Here is a 25,411-nt window from a genome sequence, read left to right as displayed (position 1 = left end):
TAATGCCAAGATTGGGAAAGAGGCTGAATACATACCAGCTATTGGAAAATGTAGTCTACATTAGAAAACTAATTACAACGGACAAAGACTTATTCATTTTGCTGATAAACAAGGCATGGTCATATCAAGTACAGTATTTCAACACGAGAGAATTAACAAAATGGCATGGAGATCTCCAGATGGAGAAACTTTTAACCAAATTGATCATATAATGATTGATTCTAGACATATGACAGATATACAAGATATTAGAACCTATCGTGGAGCTAATTTTGACACAGTCCATTATATGGTAATCGGTAAGATTAAGGCCAGAATATCTAATGCATGTAAACATCATGGCCAACGAATTGAAAGGTTTGACTGTGAACATTTAAAAAATAGCTCAGTTAGGCATGATTTTCAGATTCAACTAGCAAAAAAACTCGAAGATAAAGTAATTGAAAATATAGATGAAAAATGGGGTGTTTTTAAAGAAGCTCTTTTGGACACAGGTAGCACCGTAGTAGGAAAAATTAAAGAAGTCAAGAAAAGGACTGGTTTGATGCAGTTTGTCATATTGCGGCGTGCAACGTTGTGGCGTGCAATAAACTGGAAGTTGATCTGTCAGCACTATCCTTATCTTCAGGGCAGATGTTTTTATTTTATTCGGCTTATAATTCCTTACTAAATGTAGTATTTCATCTCAATGTACTCTGCCTTTGATATGATTTAAATCTAATTCCTCATCATTATAAATATCACGAATACACATCAAATAGTTTTCTGGTTGCAGTTTTCTAATTTCGACTATGCGTATGCGTAATGTATGCTTTATGCATGCGCGCGTTGAAAGGAATGTTTAATAAAGTAAACAAATAAATATTAGGCTTTTTTTTGTAAATTTTGATACCCTTTAAATCATAATTGCTCTTTATTTCATAAATTAAGGTTTCATATTTTTAATTTTATCGTTTCATTTCTGCATGCCATCTTACCAGATTTAAACTGATGATCTATAATCTTGAAAAACCGATAATCCGGAATCGTCGAAGTTCGGACGAGTCCGAATTAAATACTTTTGATTGTATAATGCTGATTTTTGTTGTTTGGCTTCTGAATTAGTATTTGTTTGGCGTGTTATTGTGTCTTAATCACTGCTCCTATGCTGATTAAAACCATGCAGAGAGTTAAAATCCAGGGGGATTTTTCTAAAGCAATGAAAATTAGAAATGGGGTTAGGCAGTGTGATGCGCTGGCATGCCTACTCTTCAACATAGCATTAGAAAAAAATATTCGAAACTCGAAAACCAACACTAGAGGAAAGATAATAAACCTATAAATCTGTGCAAATCTTTTGCATTTGCTGATGACATAGACATCATTACCAGAACACCTTCTGATCTGAAACAGGCATTTCTGGCCCTGGAAAAAGAGGCAGGTAAAATGCACATTATTATAAACCATGAAAAAACTAAATACACACGATGCACCAGGGTAACAGACTCTGCTACTCACCTGCAAATAGGTACTTATAAATTTGAGCAAGTCGATAGCTTTATATCTGGTCTCTGAGATTAACATTAATAACAACATCACACCTCAAGTACAGAGGAGAATTAAAGCTATTCATAGATGCTTTTACGGATTAAAGAGATATTTAAAATCAAATTTAATTAAAAGAAAAACAAAGTTATTAATTTATAAGTGTCTAATCAGACCTGTACTCACATGTTCTTCAGAAACCTGGACAGTGACACAAAAAGATGAAAATGTCCTTGGTTTCTTTGAGCGGCAAATACTAAGAGCTATTTTTGGAGGAATACAAGTTGATGGTGTTTGGCACAGACACTCAAATTTAGTACTCAAATCTACAAAGAACCTGACGTCGTGAAATGCATAAAAATCCAAAGGATTAAATGGGCTGGCCACATTATTACAAAATATCATGGTTGAAAATAAAGCAGTTTCAAAGCTTTGCAGTTTAAAAACATCGTTTTTGTAAAAAAAGAAAAATATCTACAAATCATCGCATGACTATAACACCGCACACATGCGTTTTTCAGGTTTTAAAATTAAGTGCATTTTCACATAATGATTTGGGAGGGCAAGAGGGATATTTTTACTTCTATATCTCATATTTTTGAATGAACTAATAACTTCCTGCTGAAAATTAAGAAGGAAAGGTAAGCATTTGAAAACTGTAAATGAAAAGAAAATTAATGCAACTTACAGCACATAATTTTAAATTTACACAGGTAGTTACAAATTTTATTAATTTTTTTGTAAAGTTTGATAATTTCTCATGAAAAATGCAATCTAAATATCTTTAGAAAAAGGAAGATAAATAACTGCATCAGGTTACCTCTGTACAAATTGCTTAGTTAATTATCAAATTATTTTCTTTCACACTTTTTAATCTGTTATTGTTTTAGTGAAAATTACATCTTGTTTTGTTTCCATTTATTCTTAAAGTGTCATTAACATTTTCATCTACTTTCCCTCTTGTGCTACCAAATCATTATGCGAAAATGCATTTTCAACTTTTAAAACCTGAAAACGCATGTGTGCGATGCTTTGTAGGTACTTTATTTTCTACCACGATGTTTTCAACGATGATGTTTTTAAACTGCGAAGTTTTTGATTAGCTTTATTTTTGACCACGATGTTTTAGAACTGGCGACCTTTTCTCTTTGCTTCCTTTTCTCCCACGACGTTTTCTTCTTGCATTGTTTTCTCCGCGAAGTTTTTTCTGCAATGTTTTCGACTGTAACCATATATGTATGTAATGAAACTGTGGTTTGAAGGTGGCAGAGTGGAAAGCATGATGACGCAATTTAGCACAACATATCTTGAAAAATCACAATCTTTATTTTTTCTATGCATATCAAATCATCCTTTTTCAGAAAAGATATTTCTTAATAATATTTGAATGGAAAACTCCCATTTTGAAGTACGACGTCATCTTAAGCAAGTAAGCGGCAGCAGCATGGATGAAAAGTGCCTTACCAGCAGAACAACTAACACGGAAAAAAGGAAAGGTTATAGTACTTTCATAGCAAGAAGGCTGAAGTTTCAGTTCACAGTTTTGGTTTAGATGTAATTTGATTGGACAAGAGGCATCTGCATTAAAATGTTACATAAGATAAAAATGTCCGGAACCTGTGAGAAGAGATGAATTTAGGGGAAGATTAACAAATTTAGAATGTTAATTTTGAGATCATCAATTATATTTTGAAACAGCTATCATATTTTGTTATATCTTACATGTATATATAGATATACATGCATGCACATACGCATACAGACAGGCATGCATTTTGGTGAAGATTTTTTAGATGATAGTCATGTGCAGGAGTTAGTTGTTCTTAGTTTTATTTTTGCTTTCCATGTTTGAAATATATGATTTTTATTTAATTATGCTCAGAAGGCAATTAAGAGAGGGCGTCTTTTAATCTATTTATCTGAGCATGTATCTTGAGAATAACCTTAGTAGTGAAATAAACAATCTCAGAATCAAAATATGAATAAAAAATATGTGGCATGGGCTGGCAATAAACATTATATTTTAATAATACTAAATAGAAATGAGGTATTGTTTTAATTTTCCTATGTTATCATCTTGTTTGAAAGAGAGACATTTTTTTCTCCCTTTTCCTATTTTTAAACTTGCCCAAATGCTTAAAATAGCAGAAGGTATGAACAGCAGAGGTTTTATGTGTTTTAGTAGTCATTTGTAACAATATCTAATGACCTCCCCCCCTTCTTGTAACAAACTCAGATGAGAAGTTTATTGTGCAGCCATGCTACATTTGTATTCTGTGAAAACTGGTTTAGTGATTAACTGCTATTAGTAAAAGTTGCTAACAACTTCTTGTGAATAAAATATTATTAGTTCATTAGGTTATGAATTTTTATTTTGTTTTAATAATAATAATTCCAGTTTTTTTAGCTGCTACTTTAATATGTTGTTACTATGATTGTTTGCAGATGTTATTGTAACAAAATTAAAATGAGGGCAGCTTTGCTGAGTCTGAGCAGTCTTCTTCTGACTGTTGCTGTAGTCGGAAATGCCTATTATCAGAAAAAGCAGTTTTATCCCTCTGTGGTATATATAACTAAGTCAAATCCCAGTATGGCTGTGAGTATGAAGTTTTTTTTTTTTTTTTTTTAAATAATGGTAAAATATATTTATAGGTGCCCTTTGGCAATTTTTGGTGGTACATGGACACCAATTTTTTGCAATTCTTTGACTTGTTAAAAATCGCCGCTACACAGATCCAAAATAACAAGTCAAAGAATTGCACAAATTTGGTATACATGCACACATCAACCTATTTTCACTTAAAAAAACAACAGAGAATTGCACAAACTAGGCATTGTGCACTCCTTTGACTTTGTCCATGTACACATTGATCTATATTCACATAAAATGTCAAAGGAGCAGCCAACAGAAAATATATAATCTCAGTAAACTACATTTTAAATCAAACAATGAAATAACATAAAAAAAAAAAAAAATCATCTTAGCACTACACAAAGGAAATATCCACTTACCTTATTTACAAATTTCTGTGTCTTCAGTCAATCAAAATTCTTTAGCAGCATCCAAAAACTTCCTAAAATTAAATTATCTGAACTAGAATCTGTATACTGGTAGTGGCACAGAATTTCACAAAAATAAGAGTAAAAATATTCTCCCTACTGCCAGTATCCTACGACGTTTGACCATACATATTTCCTTCCTACAAACACTTACAATGGCTACTAAGTGAACCTTCATTTATACGCCAGTCAATTATTGCTTTTTTCCCATTCGTTCCAAATCGTACAACTACTTCAAATTAATCTTACCACATTCAGCCATTTTACCATGTAAACCACAAAATAACAATGTACTTCTTATCCAGAATCCGTCACGCAAACAAGGCTTTCCAAATCTTTTCCCATCATTCAAATTCACTGCAATCACGCAACCAATTACATCATAATAGGGTTTCCATAGCATTCAGCTACTCGGGTTACCATAAAGGAAACAACAACTTAGCGATAATCAAAGGGGTACCCTTAAATCTACTCTAACCGAAATAATGAGAGTTTAGTGAAATTTTAATATGCTGTGGTATACATATCTACTTTCAAAAAGTGCTAACAAACTTATCACATTACTCTTTTACAAACACTTCACAAAGCTCTTTAATGGTAAAAGTGATTTAACATATAGTTCATGTTGTAAGTTTTTTTTTTTTTTTCCCTATTTAATAATAGTCTATTTCATAGTTTGAAATTCGAACTGCATTCTAAGTATTCAAGATGAAATAAGCTAAAAATAAGCAGCATAAAATAAGTTTTTTTTTTTTTTTTTTTTTTTTTTTTTGCAAATTGGAATAATATAATTTTTAATCAGATTTATTTTTTAATTCATATCCCACGATTTATTTAAAGTTAAAAAATAAAATATTTTATTTTCAAAAATATAATTCTACTTGTTTCACAAAATACTAATGTTATGAATTTTTGGTTTTGTAGTATTTCTTCACATGTCTAAAGATTTTACTCAAATTACCAGTTCTATGAAAAATTATGCAAAGATGAAACATTAAATTGATGTGGTATTTCTGGAAAAAGTATTGCTGTTTTAGGAGGACTGGCTTGAGGGTGTGCCGTTTATCTGTAAAATGCAGAGTTTTTCTTATTAGTTTCGCTGAACATTCGTAGATTTATCCCAATGCAAAGGAAGAAAACTTGCAAGACCTGAACATGAAAATTCTGTGTTAAGATATTCACATTCAAATGTTACTTAAAGTGCAGTTTATGGCAATGCTTAAAATCATGTGAGCAACTTATTAGACTATAGATACGTATGATTGGTGCATTCGATTGTGTAGTACTCTTCTGTTAAAGTTATGCCAATCATAAATGTGGTAGCCTGTTTACATCATGTCAGCAATTAGTGTCATTATGAATTAGCGGGAAGAATGTACATCAGTCCTGTAATTTTTCATCCTAGATTTTCAGTGCTTTTTTGTTGAAATGCAGATAGTCATTCCTTTCTGAATTTGCGCCTGATGCTAAATTTATGTTTCCTTTTTTTAAAAAATGTTTCTATTTTGTTGCCAATTTGGTCAAAAAAAAAAGGTCATTTATTTTTATGAAAGTTTCGTTTAACACATTCGCTGCCGATCACACACTGGCGCATGACTGGCGTCATTGCTGAAGAGCCAATCAACGCTCTTGTGTATGATGTGGGACGATGTCTCAGGTGCCAGTTATGCGCTCAAAGCAACGTCTCATTGTTGATTTTCACGTTCACTCATCATTAAGTTTTGAATATAGTGTATGCTGATATTGGTGTGGAGTGAAGGCTAGAAACCAGTTGTAAATGTATGTGGTTTGGACTGGAAACAAAGTTTAATTTCATGCAAATATCATACACGAGTAACATTCTGAAATATATAGTTTGCAATAATATCATTGCAACTATCTTCTAATAAATTCATTTATAATATATATATATATATATTTGTTTGTGATATACACCAAAATAATGCATATTGTTACTTATTTTGATTCAATTTTAAATGCCATGCGTCAACGCGTAATGCGGCACTTCAGAAGTAATTTTTCCTCTAGTGCCAATTGCACGCTGACGCGTAATTATAAGATTCGATGCTTAAAGGCTTAGTAATCAATGTGGTACACATAATAATCTTTTCTTATCTCTTTTAATATTTCCTATAATGAGTAAGATGGCATAAGGGTACAATCTGTTACTATGACACAGAATTAACTATTAGTATAACCTCACATGACGAGCAGTGAAAGTGTTAAAGTTTGGCTTCAACAGAGGTTAATTTCAGTTTAAATGCCCTCAGTTATTAAATTTAAGCATTTAGAGTTAATTTTATGAAGAAATAGAAAAAGAAAAAAACGAAATTATTATTTTTAATGAACATGTCATTCATAACCATATGGCTACATAAATAAAAATTATGTATATGCATGTGCACACACACATACATATGTATAAATAATATATATATAATATTACAATTTCATTATTATTTATTAACATTAGGGCAGCATGATATTTCATCCCCAAAACTTTCCCCCTTTGTTTCAGAAAAACTTTCTTTCTATATTCTACACAAAGATATTTTCCCATGAATTCCGAAAACAAAAGTGCTAGAATAAGGACAATGCTTCAGTGACCTGCTTTTGCCATTTGTTGGCAAAACTCTGAACTAATAAACAAAATATGGACAAAACATATGCCATGTGGCGAAATCTGCGAGTCCCGGAATTGACGCACTTATAATGTGCGGCGTTATCAGTTAAGCAAAACTTTATTGCTTTGTACATGAGAGAGCAGTTTTGTTTGCTCTATGTACACAGTGATCTGTTTTCCCTTAACCCTTTCACGTCAAATTTTTTATTTATAAAAACTTTTCCTTTTTTCGATTAAGTAATAAAATGGCAACACAAATATGCAAGAGCAGTGTTTATATATATATATATATTTTCAATAAATTTGCATGGGACATAAATATCTCTTTAGGTTTCCTTAGGTCCCACCATCAACTTCTGGTTCAGTATTTTCTTGAGCTTTCTGGATTCTCCTGAAGTTACTTTTGTCCATGTCTGATTCTGAAGTCATCTCTACGGTGGAAGAGCACATACAGAACCACTATCTTAAAGTGGATTCGCATCGTCTTTGGACTCGTCCCCAAAAAAAGACAAGCTGTTGTAGTTCTGTGTCGTCTGGCTTCCTCTTTCTGAAAATAATAATAATAATATACATATGCATGTTTTTGAGCACACAGACAACAAAAACCAATTTGGACACATTTATCCCCAGTGAGAATTCGTGAGGGACGTTGAAATTTTCAGCAAAAAAGGGAATAAAAATACAATAATTGACATACCTTTCCATTTTAAAATAGTTTGCACTTTTAACCCCCAATTTACAGTAAAAAAACAAACACAAGTTAACCAACTCACAGGTACAGGTTAGGACCCGTTTGTTTTGTTGCTAGACGTAGACTGACTTGGAGAGCATGGCGAAATTCGTGGGAAACCTTTAATCAAAGTTCAGTACTCAAGTTTGATACAGACATATGTGTTTGTAATAGATGTGCTTTCCTCTTGAATGTTTTTGATTTTGTTATGGGACATATATAACCCATTAGACGTGAAAGGGTTAAAAAAAGTAAGATAATTACACAATTTGGCGTTGCGCACATTAAGCATTATGTATATTCAGTGGGTAAAATAGTTATTCTCTTCATGAAGCTTTGTGTATCATTAGTGTTGACACCATCTAGTTAGATTTCTTGTTAACTTGTGATTGGTTGCAAGTGGTGTTTTGCTAACAAAAAAGAACTGATTGTTGTTTCTTTGAATAAAAAAAAAATTAGGCGATGATCAATTTTTACAACACTAAGCACAGCTTTAAGAACTGAAAATTGATTTAAAATGTTAGGCTTGCATGGTACATATAATGTATAATCATTAATTCCTATATTGTGTCCTTTTAATCAGTCATGTTAAAATTTCTTGATTCTTAAATGTATTTATTTAGGTTATTTATTTGCAAGCATTTGTTCTCGTCCTCATGATGGGCAAATTAATGCGAAAAATTTTCTTTGGCCAGTTGAGAGCTGCAGAAATGGAGGTTTGTCTTTTTCTAAAGTAATTATTTTTTTAGAAAATTTAAGGATTTTTTCGATTAACTGTATACATATATTTTAGCACCTCATTGAAAGATCATGGTATGCTGTAACTGAAACATGCTTAGCATTCACTGTTTTTCGAGATGATTTTAGCCCAAAGTTTGTGGCTCTATTTACGTTGCTTTTATTTCTGAAGTGTTTTCATTGGCTCGCAGAAGACAGAGTGGATTATGTAAGTTTTTACTATCATTTTTATAAAAATAAATCAACAATATACATTTATTCTAATTTCTAAGTTTCAACTGTAATATTTATTTGTTTAGAAGAAATACTCAGAAATATTTTAATTTCAGATGGAAAGGAGTCCTGTAATCTCTTGGCTTTTTCATATAAGAGTTTCATGTAAGATATCTCTCTCTTTAAAAATAATTAGATGTGTCCATCTGTATAAATTAAAAAAAAATGGAAATTTGATGTATTAATTTAAATAAGATATAGTACCATCCTGGGCATAATTTTAGATTTAAAACTGACATGACATAAACTAATTTGTATTCTGAAAGGGACAACAGGCAGAAATTCAGCCATAAATAAATAAATAAATAAGTAAATAGCAGAGGGGAATATATTTTAAGCTTTTTGTTACTTTGATCATATGTATTCAATATTTAGATAGTGGGAGATTCACTATTCAAGTTCAATCTGACCTTTTCTCCACAATGTAGTGTGTGGAAGATGATCTCCTTCACTGTTGCTTCAAAACCAAGAGAATTTCTTAATTTATTCTGAGTAAATGAAAAACTGGAGACAGCAGCACCTGTATACAATGCTTTGCATCTGCAGGAATTATGAAATTTTGTTAATATATGAATTAGTTTTTGTTAATATAGGAATTATGAAATAAGTTGTAAGAAAAGAAGAACTGTCTTCATGTATATCCTTTCTTAATTATTCCAGCTGTCTGCTGGATTGGTATTTGTGGTTTTCACGATGAGTATGAATATGAGCAAGTTTCTCTGAGAAAGTTCTTCATGAAGGCATCACTATTTAAGAAAGATTGGCATTAAATGCTTTGCTGTATTAAAATAACCAACCAGCCAACTTTTTTACTTATCCCATTTTATGCTTTTTACCTATCGTGACAACTTTCATTAGTATTTTTTTTTTTTCTTCTCGTTATTGTAGGCCCTGCTGTTTATACACTGTTATTTGGCATCTTTTCATTAAACTTAATATATACAAAACTAAATATAATCTATATGTTACTGTGAAACACCGAAATCTGGAGAATGTCAACATTCACATAGTCACTTTGTGTATGCCCGAAATATTTTCCAAATACTCTTATTTCTGACTTAACACCGGTAAATGTCTACATTCACCATTTACTAATGGTGAATGTTGAACATATAAGAATATTATATTTTCTTCTCTGTAATTCAGTCGCGAAAAAATGCACTTGAGGCTTAATATAAGAACTTAAAACACACAGTACATTCAAAATGAGAAAGAAAAATAATAGAAGTTAAAAACTTACTAAATTATGTGATTCAAATCTTATTTATTGCAACAACTTAAACTATGAATTGTCAACAACCTTTTGAATTGCCCAAGAGGCCCTTGCTTTTACAACTGCATTTATTTGTGGAATACTTCCTTTTGCAATGACAGCATGTACATCTACACCTCTCTCTTCGACCTACACCAGAGCATATCTGTGATCGTCGACATACACCCGTGAGGGTCTGAATGTACAAGAATGTAATGCAATATTCAATATTTCACCCATGTATTTGGTGAATGTTAACATTCTCCAGTGAAAGTCAACATTCTCCAATTTCGGTCTTTGACAGTGACATATACATTTAGTAACTGTATTAGTTACATTAGTAACAATTGGATCATTATAGATATTACTTCAACCGTCCTTAATCACTGTAACTGTTTTACTACAGATAATTCTTTTTAAAAAAAATTTTAATCCGTGATTTTAATTCATAATGTACTTAATATAACAGTATATACATTATTTATTTAACCATTCTATGTTGATTATTATATATTATATATCTAGCTAGTTGCTTCCTTTTAGAATGAATGTAACTTGTTCTTAATGATCTGTGGTATGTGTAGAAGATATACTCTTTGGCAGAAAATGGAATATTATACGAGGGCCATCCAGGAAGTAGATTACGTTTCCGTCTGTGTCCGCTAGGGGCGGGGCTAGCGCGGCCATCTTGGGGTCAGAGCGTTGCGCAGCTCAGTCTGCATCTAGCCGTGCTAGTGAGAGGTTCGTGCTGTGCTCCGTTCAGATACTGTGACGGTTTGAAATGTCTGCGTTAATTGAAAATCCCGCGAGCTGCGAGGTGCGCTCAGTAATAAGGTTTCTGACTGCAAAAAACTGTAAACCGATAGAAATCTATCGGCAGCTTCGTGAAGTGTATGGGGACAACATTATCACTGAAGGTGGAGTGCGTCAGTGGGTCATAAGATTTCAAAATGGCCAAACCAATGTTCACGACGAAGATCGAAGTGGGAGACCCAGCATAGTGACCGCCGAACTTCTCGAAAAAGTCGATGCTAAAGTCCGTGAAAATCGAAATTTCACAATAACGGAACTTTCTTTGAGTTTTCCACAAATTTCGCGAAGTTTGTTGCACGAAATCATCAGCGAAAAGCTTGGTTACCACAAGTTTTGTGCAAGATGGAAGGCAAGAAGAGGTAACGAAGTGGTTGAAGGCGCAGGCGGCCGAATTTTTCGAGGAAGGAATTTCCAAGCTCGTACATCGCTACGATAAATGCCTTAATTTGTATGGTGACTATGTAGAAAAGTAGTATTTGAGTGTGGCTTTCATCTGTATATAATAAAATTTGTTTCCTATACTTTGTTTATTTTTTTATTCCAAAACGTAATCTACTTTCTGGATAGCCCTCGTAACTACAAGAGAACTTTGCAATTTCCACACCAGTTGTCTTAGCCAGTTTATTTCCCTAATGCACCAATTAAAAACAGCAATCGATTTTCTGCCAGTTTTTATTTTCTTATTTACTTTTCTTGAATATAAAAGAGTACAGTCAAAAGTCGTTAATTCGGACACCCATAATCCGGAATGATCTATAATCCGGACATCAAAGCTACAAACTTTCTGCGCATGTGTCGCGTTGACGCATGAGCGTAAGACCTCTACGGCTGCGAATTTGCATGTGCAAAATACGTTTACGAATGTTCGTTATGGACAGTATAAGCTAAGCTAAAATTATCTAATTATCTATTTCAGTTAATGTTGCAGATTGCGTTGTTCCTTAATCTTCGAATTGCATCCGGCTTATTATTTTTTGCAGACTGTTAGAGCAATTTTATAAAAGTAAGCTTGAACTTTCGATTATGTCAAATAGAATTTCCGATTTATATTTACTAATATGTAATGGATCTACAAAGCGAAAATATGTTTCGGCGTCCATTAAACAAAAAGTGGAATTGCTGCAAAAAATGGATAAAAGCATATCCTTTGTTTATCTAAACTTTAACGTTTGTTTATCTAAACTTTGTTTATCTTTAACGCTGGGGCACGCAATGAATTGGAAGTTGATCTGTCAGCACTGTCCTTATCTTCAGAGCAGATGTTTTTATTTTATTTGGCTTATAATTGCTTACTAAATGTAGTATTTCATTTCAATGTACTCCGTCTTTGATATGATTTAAATCAAATGCCTCATCATTATAATTCGCTTCCGATAGCGAAGAAAGTGACAGAGGTTATTGAAAACGAAAAAAATTTTATTGCGGTATTCTTGACACAGCAATTATAGGACTTTAACAGCGGAACTTTGTAACTGAACAAGAAATTATGTCTGTTTATAGAATTAAAGAGAATATATTATCACATAAAAAACGAAGCAACTTAAAAAACTTACATTGAAAGAAATGTTTAATAAAGTAAACAAATAAATATTAAGCTTTTTTTTTTTTGTAAATTTTGATACACTTTAGATCATAATTGTTCTTTATTTCGTAAATTACGGTTTCATATTTTTAATTTCATAATTTCTGCATGCCATTTTACCAGATTTAAACTGATGATCTGTAATCCAGAAAAATCGATAATCCGGAATCGCTGAAGTCCCGGCGAGTCCGGATTAATGACTTTTGACTGTATTAAACTTTGGTGAATAGTTATAAGTTTTTCTGATATAATGAAATCTTAAAGTTTGTTATTTAGATTTTTGTAAATAGGCCTTATTTTACCAAGCTACATTGTTTTGCTGGATTAAATTCATTGTTGTTTAAAAAATACAGAATTTTTTTATGATTTTGAATCATCTGTTGCTCATATAATTGGTAGAAAATAGTATACCAAATCACGTTTCTTTTTTTGTTCTGTAGGGACAGTATTCCAGTTTTTTCACTTTGTAAAATTATAACAGCCAAAAATTCTCTATATGTGCTTTCATTTTACATGAAGAAATATTTGGTTTATTACAGGTCCAACTAATTGCCTGTTTTATCCACAGTATATTGAATCAATCAGTTACATTGAAAACATTGCACTTAAAGAAATTTACATATGTAAATGTATGTAATTTACTCTGATTGACTTTGAATGAGAAGAATGGAGATGCATGAGCATTTTGGGACTAGATACCATTATTGTCCACCAGTAAGATAGTCATCAACAATTCTTTTATCCTCAAAAACAGCATCATTTCGTGAATCACTACAATTATCGTCTAAGTGTTCCATGATCTAAGCTAAATAACCAATCATGACCATTATCCGTTTCAAGGCAATAGATACAACAATGCAGCCTCAAACCAAAATATTATGCTATATATGTATGTACCTCAGGGGATGATAAAAAATGTATTGTAATAACCTGTCTAAGTAAAAAGTCATTAACACTAGCAGAACATGCATTGTCAATAATGAATTAGTAAATACAGACTGGAAGTAGTGGTAGAGTGAATGTGCAAACATGCAGTTTTGTTTGGGTGAGAGGACATACATATGAAATTATCTATCAAATATTCATTTGATGTCTGTATATGGAACCAAAGTTTGAATGAGTTTAAACAGGAAAATTTGAGTTTCTTTTACTTGAGTTAACTTGGTTGACTACCTTCAGTATAATGACATTCTCATATTTGCATAATGTGTGAAAGATTTGTTGCCTTCTTGAAGTTCATTTTTTCATTTCCCCTTTTTTTATAATTAAAGTATTTTATAAATATTTAGGTATTTTCATGTGTTCCATTTCAGAAGGTATATATAGCTGCTGCTTATTTTTGTTACTAACATACTTCCTGGGGCTACTTCAATCAGTATCAATTTGCAGTTGACTTATTTCATTGCAGCCTTTTTTATTAATTTTTATTTGCACATAAAAACTGCAAAATCTGCCACTTTTAATAGAGAAATAGACATGAATATATCTCATATTACTTACTAATTTTCATTTTGACAAAATTCCTCACTAAATATGAAACTGTATCTCAAGTATCTAAGAGCTATGAATTGGTTGTGTTAATTTGTTTAAATAGTTTACTTAATCTGATTGGTACACTCAGGAGATAGGGTCTGTTTTTCAAAACCAGAGGCCTTGACCAAAACCTCTTTTGGAGGTTCCTCCTCTAATTTTTACAGCAATGCCACTTGTGCAAGTTATATTTCTTGTTTTAATTTTAATTTAAATTTAAAAAAACTGTTTCATTAAATTTTTTTTTTTTTTTTTTTTTTTTTTACTTTGATACTTAGGGCTGTAGATGAAAAGTGCATAATAAAGGATGTAATTTTTGTACATATCAATGCAAACAGAGTTCATATATATCATAAAATGGACTTATTTCAATGCCAACAGCTTCATAAAATTTAAGAAACTTGTCTGATGACTCGATTCAGAATTATAAAGTGGTAGAAAATGAGCATCAAGCATCATTGTTTGCTTTCCTATGCCAAAGAACAAAACAATGGCTGCTATGTATGTAAGTGTATGCTGTGTATGTAAGTGTAGAATAACAGCATTGTTTGTGAACATAACTATAACTTAAATGTAATTTTTGAAGAGGTGTATAGAGTTTTTAGAACATTTAACAAAAATTATGCTTTGATGTGCATTTATTTCTTTAAAGCTAATTCTAATATAGACAGAGTAATGCTTTTTTTTTTGCAGCATTTTTTGAATTACTGACAATTTCAAATGCAGATTGACCCTACATTACATAACTTTATTTTAGCTTAAAAAAAGGACTTTTAAAAACAGAAAATTTTTTAAAAATATATATTTTTTATTTTATTTTGTTTACTGAGTTATTTATTACTTGTTGCTATTTTCAACAACATGCATTTAATGTCACCTCGTCTTTTAATCCTACCACTTATGCAGTTGAAATTACAAACAAGAAAATGTGTATATAAATTAGTTTTATACACCTAAAATTTTGTCAATAATAAGGTGTTTTCTTAGCTAATATATTTTCAGCTGGACTTTCTTCTAAGGAAAGGTTGCTGCACTTACTCCATTTTCTCTGTCTTCCTTAATACATCTCCTACTTTCTTTGATGCCTTATTTTCTACAAATGGTTCTGGAACATCTCCAGTAGCAATTTCATTTGCAGTACTGCACTTGACATATTACCTGCACTTTCTGATGACCCAGCAGAGGCATTTTCTCTTGAAGATTTTGTGTAGATAGCACACAAGATTCACTATGTCATTAATTGTTCTCGTGTGTTTGTTGCCTCAGTCATAAATTTCTTCATCATCTCCACTTTTATCTTCACTGGTATTGAAAACCATATTTGATCAGTCAGTTCTACTGATCATCTTTTCACAATGTAAACATTTTTCATTAGTTATATTTTATGATATAAAATCACAGTAACAGTGTGAAATGTAGGAGCAGTGAGCAGTCAGCTAAATTATATTGGTGAACCATCAGACTCTGAATGCATGATGTTGCTAAATAACAATGCAGAATTTTATATATCAAAAGAGTTAATCATGGACAAAATTGTTATTTTTTCTATTTCTTCCTATTTCTATCATACATATAATACTAATATGGTTTTTAAAGCAGCAAAAATCATGTCAGTTTTTAAATTTATAGCAAATGTATATACAGTATTTGGTAACACTTAGTACCATGCAATTAGCTATAATACATTTTTAGAATAATTTCAATAAAGAATTTGAAAAAAAAAAATGCTTTGGAATAAAAATTTATGGTAGCAACTTATCTGGAATGAGAGATATTGTTTGCTATTTTAAATTTTATTCTTTCAAAATATTGCATGTAAACAAGCTGTGGATTGAAGGATATGTTTTTGCACTTTCAAAGAGAAATTTTGCTATTCCATAATTAAAAAATGTTGTGAAATATATGGTATTAAAATCTGTAAATGTAAAATAAGCAATTACTAATCAGAAAGGGAAAAACCATCAGTCATTACTTCTACATGCAACGAAGGTCCAAATAAATAAAAATGAAGGGGGGATATGCTGGTTCTGTCAATTGAAAGATAGCTTCTGTAAGGGGTTTATGATTGTCACAGGATTCTGTTACAATGGGAAATAAAAATAAGGAGAGTTGGAAAAAATGTTAAAATCAATTCAGTGTACCATCAAGGGAATGTTTTATCACCAATATTTGCAGAAGAATTTCAATTTCTTTTATCCCAGTGACTTTCAAACCTTCATCAAAACAAACAAGTCATACTTTGAAAAGTACCACTGCATTCCTTGAAAAAATGACTCGTATAGGTATTGCATAAAAACATTTTCAGGTATTCCCATGAAATCTTTTTCACCTTGGGACTTTTGTGCCCTTAGCCTCTAGAAGAGAGTTCTTTTTAAGCATCAGTTCACCATGATTGATTGAATCTAATGGAAATCAGTACCCCTGGAAATTGTGTGAAAAGTGCTTCTATCATGGAAATTATGGTGTAGATTTATAATCCAGGAAAAAAACTATCAGACTGAACATTTACAAAAGTACTCTTTACATTTTAGACATTAATTAAACAGCCCTGAAATTGTTTTAAAAATGTGTAGACATCATCTATACATTTGTATGCAAATAAAACATCTTGCAGCATCTATGAATGTAATTAAGAATTGCATGCCAATAACACATGTGAACATTCTGTAGATACATACTATTTCCAATTGGAAACAGGATAAGTGCCCGTTAAAAGTAATCTTAAGTTTTTTTGAGAAACAGTAATACCATGCAATGTAGGGTTAAGTACAATGATAAAATAAATTCAGAGCCACATAACTTAGAGTTTGCATAAGTCAGGGTGTTACTATATGTATTTTTCTTAGACATTTTCTATGTGTTTGTTTTATTTTACATTTACTTATTTATGTATTTTCTTCTAACTAGCTCTCTTGATCCTGCTGGGTGTCTTGGATTATTTCTTTGTAAGCCATGCTTATCACAGCACAATAACAAAAGGAGCTTCAGTCCAATTAGTATTTGGATTTGAAGTATGTTCTAACCACTTGCACAGTTATTCGGTACTCTCTGATTACCTGCAGCCCCCTTGTTTCAACATTCAGTAGAACTGGCATATTTCCAACACATTTTTTTAATATGCATGCCACAACAGCCAACTCATGCATGCATATAACATATGTATGTTTTAGTTGATGTGGTTTTGCATGCTTTCATTTCACTTGATTTAGCTATGGATCATTCTTGTTTGTATAAACGTATTTCTAAGATAGATTATTGTTCTTTCAAACAAAATTTCTTCTTTCTTCTAAAATGCTTAATTTTATTATTATTTATAATTTGAATAGGACCTCAGAGGTGTAAGGATAGCCGAACATTTTTCACCAATTCTCAAAGTCGGCAGTGCGTATTAGTGAATTTTTATGGGGGTATAGGTAATCAGAAAATACCGATTATTCTAATCTTTTGCTCATTGCTAATATTTTTGAAAGAATTTTAAAAAATGCATTTATGCTTAAGAAAACTATTTATATATACAGTACAAAGTCCGAGATCTGGACGTCCAATATCCGGAATGATCTAAAATCCAGACCTCAAAGCCACCACCTACTTTTTTTAATTAGTCCAAAGGGCCTTTGTCCCTGAAGGACTATTGTTTTTGTTATGCGATTTTGCGTTGAATCACTTTTCAAACGAATTTATTTTTCAAACTGTTACCACCAAATGTTAGAGTTCTGCATTATGTTTGAAGAAATTAAATAATGAAAAATCTGCATAAATGTATGTATATTTCTCACATTGTGATAAAACAATGATACATAGAGCCATCGAATTTTGAGTGACATAATCCTCCTATGAATATGAGCATGTGGAAGATCAAATTTGGAATTTGTTTTATTATCGATTTCATATTTTGTAAAGCTTTAATGAAATTGTGAGTAACAAACTCAACAATTTCAAAGTGAGCAATGGCAGCACTCTGTTTGAGGGAAAAAACCTATTTTACCTCCAGCACGTGGAACTGTGTATCAGAAATTCTAAAGATATGCTCATTTTAAAATTATTTTGCGACATTGCTATTGAACTGAATTTTATGGTTTAAGTGCAAAGAGCATGATATTTAATAAATAAAGGTAACACACAAAACATTAAAAAAATGCCCCTTTGGACATAATTTAAAATCTGAAACCTTTCAGATTTTTTTTTTCTGTGTGTGTGTTTGTGTGCATTTGATTCTTCCCGCATATGTGGAGAATCCCGATTCTTAATTTCACTTCAGCGCTAAATAAAATACTTCATTATTGAAGAAATAAAAATTTTAGCATAAGTTTGTATAATCAATAATTTGGCTCCGTAGCTGCGTATCTGCTTGATATACATCTCAAACCGAAACATTCTACATGGATACATCTACATAGATGATTTTTCACCTACTAATATTTTATATCCCTGATGAAAACCTGGCGAATCATTATTTATTATATTTTGCTTTCACCATTGCATATTTATCAACACATGACAACTCATATAGTGACGCCTAAAAAATTTTTTTTGTATATTAGTAATTAAATAAAAAAGTATGGTAACCTTTTATGTTGACATTACGCTTGGCAATGATTACAGATTTAATTTTAATACACTAAGAAATGTTAACAGGAAAAATTTAACAATTTCTCTCCATATGCTAAAAATAAATTATGTTGATGCTGATAGGCCAAAAGATTACTACATTTAGTGCTATTTGAATTGAGAATAACTGATTTGTTATTCGCATAAACCCAGAATCAGCGCCAAAGCTCGAATGGCCGCACCGAGCAGCAGAACTTAGGGAAGACAAATAGAGGTGCTTGGTAGCAACAATTTAGCACCCGCAGAGACTGCATCAGGCACAAAGATTTCTAGCACTGGCCCTCAATAAGCCTTAAGTATATGTGGAATTTCATTTCTTCAGGACTCGGATAAGCCTTAAGTATTTGCAAGGAATAGGCGTAAGTATAATAAATAAACTAACATAATTTAGGCTTAAATTTGTCTCTGCACGATAGAAGCAAGATAAAATTTAGCCGAACAACTTGTCTTCAGTCGCCAATCTCATAATACATAGCCAAATATGTATAGTGAATTATTGCTAAATTTTATGATGATAGCCACGAATCTGAAGATTTTGAGATATCGCAAACCAAGGGTGAAATTTTCTAATCAACTGATTTTGTAAAGAATTGTGGAGAAGCAGTAATAAATGGAGATGATATAAAAGACTTTTTTATTGTTATGACAATGCCCTCAATTATCAATCAATTAAGGGATGGCGAAATCTGGAGTATGGTTCTAGAACCAGAATGTACTGCTACCGATAGTGAAGAAAGTGACAGAGATGTTACTGAAGGTGAAAAAATTTTGACTGACAAGTCAGTCGGAATTCTAGACAGAGCAATTACAGGACTTCAACAATGGAGCATTGTAAATGAACAAGAAATTATGTCTCTGTATAGAATTAAAGAGAAAGTATTGGGGAAAAAAAGCAACATAAAAAAATGTTTAATAAAGTAAAAAAATAGGTATTAAGCTTTTTTTCTCTACGTTTTGATACCCTTTAGATCAGTGGTCGTCAACCCTTAGAACTTCACGGACCACTACATATATAATTTTATATTTGGCAAACCACTAATTATTTAAAAAAAAAAAACCCTTAAATCAGACGTTAAAAACAATATTCAACTTTCCAGTACATGCAATTCCAATTTTCATTTGTTAATATAATTTTTGAAACATTTGGTATTTAGGAGCATGCATTTATGGAAATTCAGGCTATGCCCCTGATCATGAGTAACAATTAAAACACTGTTAACATCTCGCTAATACACATATTTTGTTCGCATTGAAAAATTATATGAAAAGCACTTTCTTGTACAGAAAGCTTCACATTTCCATATCACTGAAAAGGAACTTCATGTAAAGCAAGAACAAACTGGCAAACGCAAAGCAATATCAATAAACTGAAAGTGTTATGCAGCCAATTTTTAATTATTGTAAACATAATAATCATCACTTATTCCTCAATGGCACCATCAATCAGCAATTGGACAAAACAAAAATGGAAACTTCTGGTGATGCAATTATAAACAAGAATGCAGATGGTTCTCATAAAAATCCATCAAGTTGTTGGCTATTGACTCTGAGAAAAGTTGCCTATTGACTCCAAGTAAAACTTTTATTAACCCATTAACTGCCAAAATTACAAGGAATGTTTCTTTTCTCATGAAAATAATAACAAATATTTAATTAAGCATTTATAACATAAATTTACATTGAAAATGAAAAAAATGCTCTTACCTGTGGAAAAAGCGAGTGTTGCCAACGTCAGCGGAATAAGACTACGGATGTTTAGTGAGTAGGATTGAACTCGTGTGATGTTTCTTTCGAATGGAGCGCAGGATTACTTTTTAGCTGTATAACGTTTTATAAATCTTCAAATCACTTTACTTGTAATTAATTTAATATTAAAATATACATTGTATTTCTTTTACAAGTACAGATTATTTCAATTGAAAGATTCAAGCATGAAAAGCTTGATTACAATCATGATGTAAAGCTACATTACATACTTTGCATCTATAAACATTCTGGCTATGGTACTCTTTACAACAAAGTCTTTTGTTATCAACGGACTTTACGATAAAATATCTACCATCTCCATGCAATGGTTTTTGAATGCTGAATTTACTAGGTCTTCCTGTTGCTGATCTATTTCTGGCTAATTCTACACTCTCAATAGGAGTTTGCAAAAGGAATAATGCATTCTCGCGTCTGAAATCTAAAAGAGACTTCCAGTAGTAAAAAAAGTGTTGATATTTAGTAAGTTTAGATACAGTCTCGCCTCATATAATTTATCAGTATAGTCAATTTGACTATTGTCAAACGTAAATTCTGCTTCATATTCCTGTACTGCAAACATGTTATTGATTCTCGTACAACAGGAACAGAAATGTCCTTATCAAAAGACCAATACATTATTTTGAGGTAAAGAATGATATCCTGTAAGCAATAATATTCCAAAAAATCTTCTCATATAAGCTTCAGATGCAATAAATTCCGGGCTGCTTTTTTTTTTTTTTTTTTTTTTTTTTGCTGAGTGTATATATTTGTCTGTTTAACGAGAAGAGAGTAAATGTCTAAACCGAGAAGAAAATCAAAAATCTGTGCACTAATTTTACCTTGTATTTTATCTTTTATAATTTCTCTTCTATCTCTTTCTTCGTGTTCTTCCTGAGACATAACTAACAGTTCCTTTTTTATCCACTTCAAGATTTCAGTCTTCTGCTTTTCAAACTTTTTAGTATGACTATAACTGCTTTTAGAAGGCTGAAACTTACTTCTTACGTGAATTTCAACTTCCCCAGCAGTATCATTTGGTAAAATATCATTATCATTATTTAAAACATTGCCATTCCTTTCTTCTTCCCCACTAGCTTCTGCAATTTGTGGGGGAACAACAACAATATCAGTTTCATTCTGGTTATTATTAACATTATCATCAAAAAATCTTTGAAGGGTTTCTTCTACCTCGTTCTAGGCATTTTTAAACAACCAAAACATGAACCAGAACATCGAAAGGAATGAGTGAAAAAGATTGACTACCCGTTTCCTGCTGACGTTGCATCAGCGCAACACCTGTTTTCCCTTCCTTCCTAACACAAATATAAACATGTGACTGATGTAATGTTCTGATAAACGGTGAGCTTGACTAAAAATAGATCACTCATAAAGATTGCGATTCTTTCGTTAAATATTTTCAGCAAAAATACCCGGTCAAAATTTTGCTTAAAGTATGAGATTAATTATTACAAACAAAATGATTGTTGAAGGCAAATATTTTTTTACAGAAATAATCTTCATAATATTCCCTACACAAAATTATCTGCTGATATAAAATATCTTAGGTAGTTATATTTATATACGCATTTATTTTGACCATTGCATCAACGCAACACCAGCGGCTAATGGGTTAACAACTACAATAGCATATGTTTGTAATTCAAAAGTAAAGAGAATTCCATTATTGATAACAGTAGCATATGCTTCATTATTTCATAAATCATGATATTATATTTTTAGTTTTATTATTTCTACATGCCATCTTACTAGATTTAACCTGATGATCTAATATCCGGAAAAATCCCAAATCCGGAATTGCCGAAGTCACGACGAGTCCGGATCTTGGACTTTGTACTATATATGTATATTTGCTAGCCTTAGGGCATGATGGGACATGAAAATAATTAGTTGATATGCATATAATGATTGCTTGTACTGCCATCTAGAATCGGTGAAAAAGAGAAGAAAGTATATGTTTTCCATTTGGGAATTGTGTACTTTCCATGTTTGTAAGCTGGAAGGGTAAAGTATGCCTTGAGCACGAAATTGTACCTTATGGCAGCATGTTTTAATGATTACTGTCCGTCTGATATTGAACTGATGCGTCAAGAAAAAATGGATGGAGCCAATAAACATGCTCTGTTGACCACTACATATCAATGCCCAAGACGGTAAATATCTTGTGTGAATGGCTTGAATAGCCTCTTCATGCATTCTAATACAGGAAAATTGGTGTGTGGCATGATGAAAAAAAGTATTTGTGTGTATGGTAAGATATCTTGAGAATCGCAGATTCATTGCAGAATGGCCAGAGCTTTGTCCACCTTTAGCAATATAGTGTTGGTAATTTTGCTTAAAATGATGTGTTAACTGATACACTTGAATATCAAGATATTGTCTTCTGTGATGAAAGTCACTTCTGTATGTTTATATCATGATGGAATGTATAGTACCATTATATGGATTGCTTGTTCGTAACATAGCATATGCAGTATCATATTACTCAGTCCTGTGAATTTTGAAATAAGGTGTAATAATGTAAAATTCCTGCTCCTGTTTGTTATGCTCCTGTATGTATTGTGACCAGTCAGCATTATATTACGGATGTGTTAAGGTCTAAAGCTTGCTCTTCTGAAACATTCTAGAGCCACCATATAACAAGAAAAGTATGACCATACATTGTACTTAATGTCTGATACTTCTTTCACACTGACCAGATTATAGTTCTGCTTTGGCTGGTGCATTCACCATATCCTTTCCAGCTTGAACACATCTGGTCTGTGGTGTTATGCTTGTTGATATGATGAAGACCTCAGCAACTATTGTGTATCATCTTTGGCAGTGAATGATATGGCTGTTTAGATTGCAATATTACAAAATAGCATCCAAAGTCTTTTTTAATTCATTGTAAGCAGCAGTTATACTTGCTCATGAAGGCCTCTTTCTGTATTGATCGTAACATTGTCTCTTTGCTCAGCGTACCTGAAATATGAGTGATTTCATCTTTGTGTTGTAAGGCATTCTGTAAAATAAGTTTTTTTTTTTTTTTTTTTTTTTTTTGTTTTTGTTGGTGTTGCAATTATAATGTACCATAATTTCAGGTAGATAAGCCAACCTGGCATATATGCCATAGACGTGGTAATTGACTAAACAAAATGAAAGTTAGTTGGATAAGCAGCATTGCCATAAACACTGCAGGAAAGTATCGTGAAACATACACTTAATATTCATTTATTAATTCCCTTCCATATTGATGTAATCATCATTGATAACATTTACAATGTAATTATATAATTATAAATAATGATATAAAATAAATAAAAAAATAAAAAAGTAAATAAACATCTTACCTTGAACTTAGCAAAAACAAACTCTAATTCCTAATAGATGTTACTTTTATGGTGCTCAGTAAAATTTGTTTATCATCATAAGTTCTTATTATGAAAAATAATATGCAAATTAGAAAAACATAATATTGTAATTAAAATAAACTACGTTTGTTTATACAAAACTTTCAAAATCTAACTCGTCAATGTCAAAATTAAATAAACTTAACAAATGGCCATTAAGGTCACTGTCATCACTCTGTTTTAAATCACTTTCAAGATTGCTACCATCATTTTTTTTTTTATTATTATTTTCAATTTAATGAAAGCTGATACAATCAGATCAGCTTGGATTGATTGCTATGCTTTATATACCCACAAGGAAACCTTCTCATAGGATGCATTTCTCATCTGGAATTTGTGAAGGAATGGAATCCACTTTGTATTCGTTCTGCCTATTCCTTTCATAGCTCGTGCTATACGGTTTTATTGATGGCAATATCCAGTGGCTATGAAATTTTGCAATTTTATACCCACCTGGTATCATCGAGATATCAGTGCTAAGTTTTTTTGCTTTGGAGTTTACTGTGTCTGCTGAATGGGATTGCATTGAATGCAGAATGATGAGTTCCCAAGGTGGGAAAAAAGCACCTTTACTTTTTCAATAAATTTCTCTCAGTCAAAATTTCATCACTTCTTTGCACAACTTTCCTTTTTCATTGTGCGTAAATAATGATCTCTTTAGGAAAGTTTTCTTTCAGAACTATTTTTCTTTTGAAAATTGTCAAAGGCATTCATTTTCCTCCATTAGCGGCATAACACAAAACACAAGTAAAAGAAGTTTTTTCGTTCCTGATTGTTAACACAGAAATAGTCACCTGTTGAATGAGCACTTCCATATGAAAGACAAACAAAAGTAATGGGCATGCCATCCATACTAATTATTTGCTCTTTATTCAATCCAAAATATCTTCCCCCCCCCCTAGCCAGTGCATAGGAAGCTTCTGTCAAACTGTTGGTTTGCTTCTGACAGATAATTTCTTTTATTTCATGAACTTGAAATACTAATTAGGTCCTCCAACAAAGTTTCTAATACCCATTTGTTGAACAGGTGAATTTTGTTGATGTTGATAATCCCTTTTCTCTCTGCTACATCATCCATTTCTCTAATTTTTTTTTCCAGAAGAGGCCAGAACATGATGTCAGTTCAAAAGGATCTTTTATACATTTTCTCTGATTCTGTTCGGATTTCCACCATCCAGTTCATATGTCATCAACTTGAAATTCTATAGTCGAAGCCCAGTTTTCTATTTCTACTGTTTTCTTTATTGCCAAAAGCCTCAAAACAGCCGTATAACTTTTTTTCTCATTAGAAGCCATAATAATAATTTTTAAAATTCAAGTGGAGTGAATAACAAAGTAAGCTTTGCAACAAATAACCAACAAGCCACAAAGCAGTGAGTCGTGTGTAAGAATGAAGACAGAACTTGGCAAAATAAAAGTTTCCTATGACCGTTTGAAAAAAAAATGGTGGTCATTAGAAAACACAGACAAAACCATAGAGTTCATACACACATGCTATGATGTCTTTATACGGATCACACTC

General features: G+C 31.8%; 1 protein-coding gene across 1 annotated transcript in view; it reads left to right on the top strand.

Moving 5' to 3' along the window:
- The window catches only part of LOC118191962 (E3 ubiquitin-protein ligase synoviolin A-like), an 89,597-nt gene that overhangs the window by 23,502 nt on the left and 40,684 nt on the right, over window positions 1-25,411 (top strand). Inside the window, exons 2-6 of the mRNA XM_035362829.2 lie at window positions 3,970-4,120; window positions 8,561-8,653; window positions 8,731-8,883; window positions 9,005-9,053; window positions 17,033-17,136. Coding sequence (XP_035218720.1) covers window positions 3,992-4,120; window positions 8,561-8,653; window positions 8,731-8,883; window positions 9,005-9,053; window positions 17,033-17,136 — 528 coding nt within the window. The 5' untranslated portion in view covers window positions 3,970-3,991. The remainder of the gene's footprint in view (window positions 1-3,969; window positions 4,121-8,560; window positions 8,654-8,730; window positions 8,884-9,004; window positions 9,054-17,032; window positions 17,137-25,411) is intronic.

This window comes from Stegodyphus dumicola, chromosome 3 (genome assembly GCF_044657685.1).
Source record: "Stegodyphus dumicola isolate Sdum_Otavi_A_Nest chromosome 3, ASM4465768v1".
In the NCBI taxonomy this organism is placed as follows: Eukaryota; Metazoa; Arthropoda; class Arachnida; order Araneae; family Eresidae; genus Stegodyphus; species Stegodyphus dumicola.
This window is presented reverse-complemented; position numbering and strand designations above follow the sequence as displayed.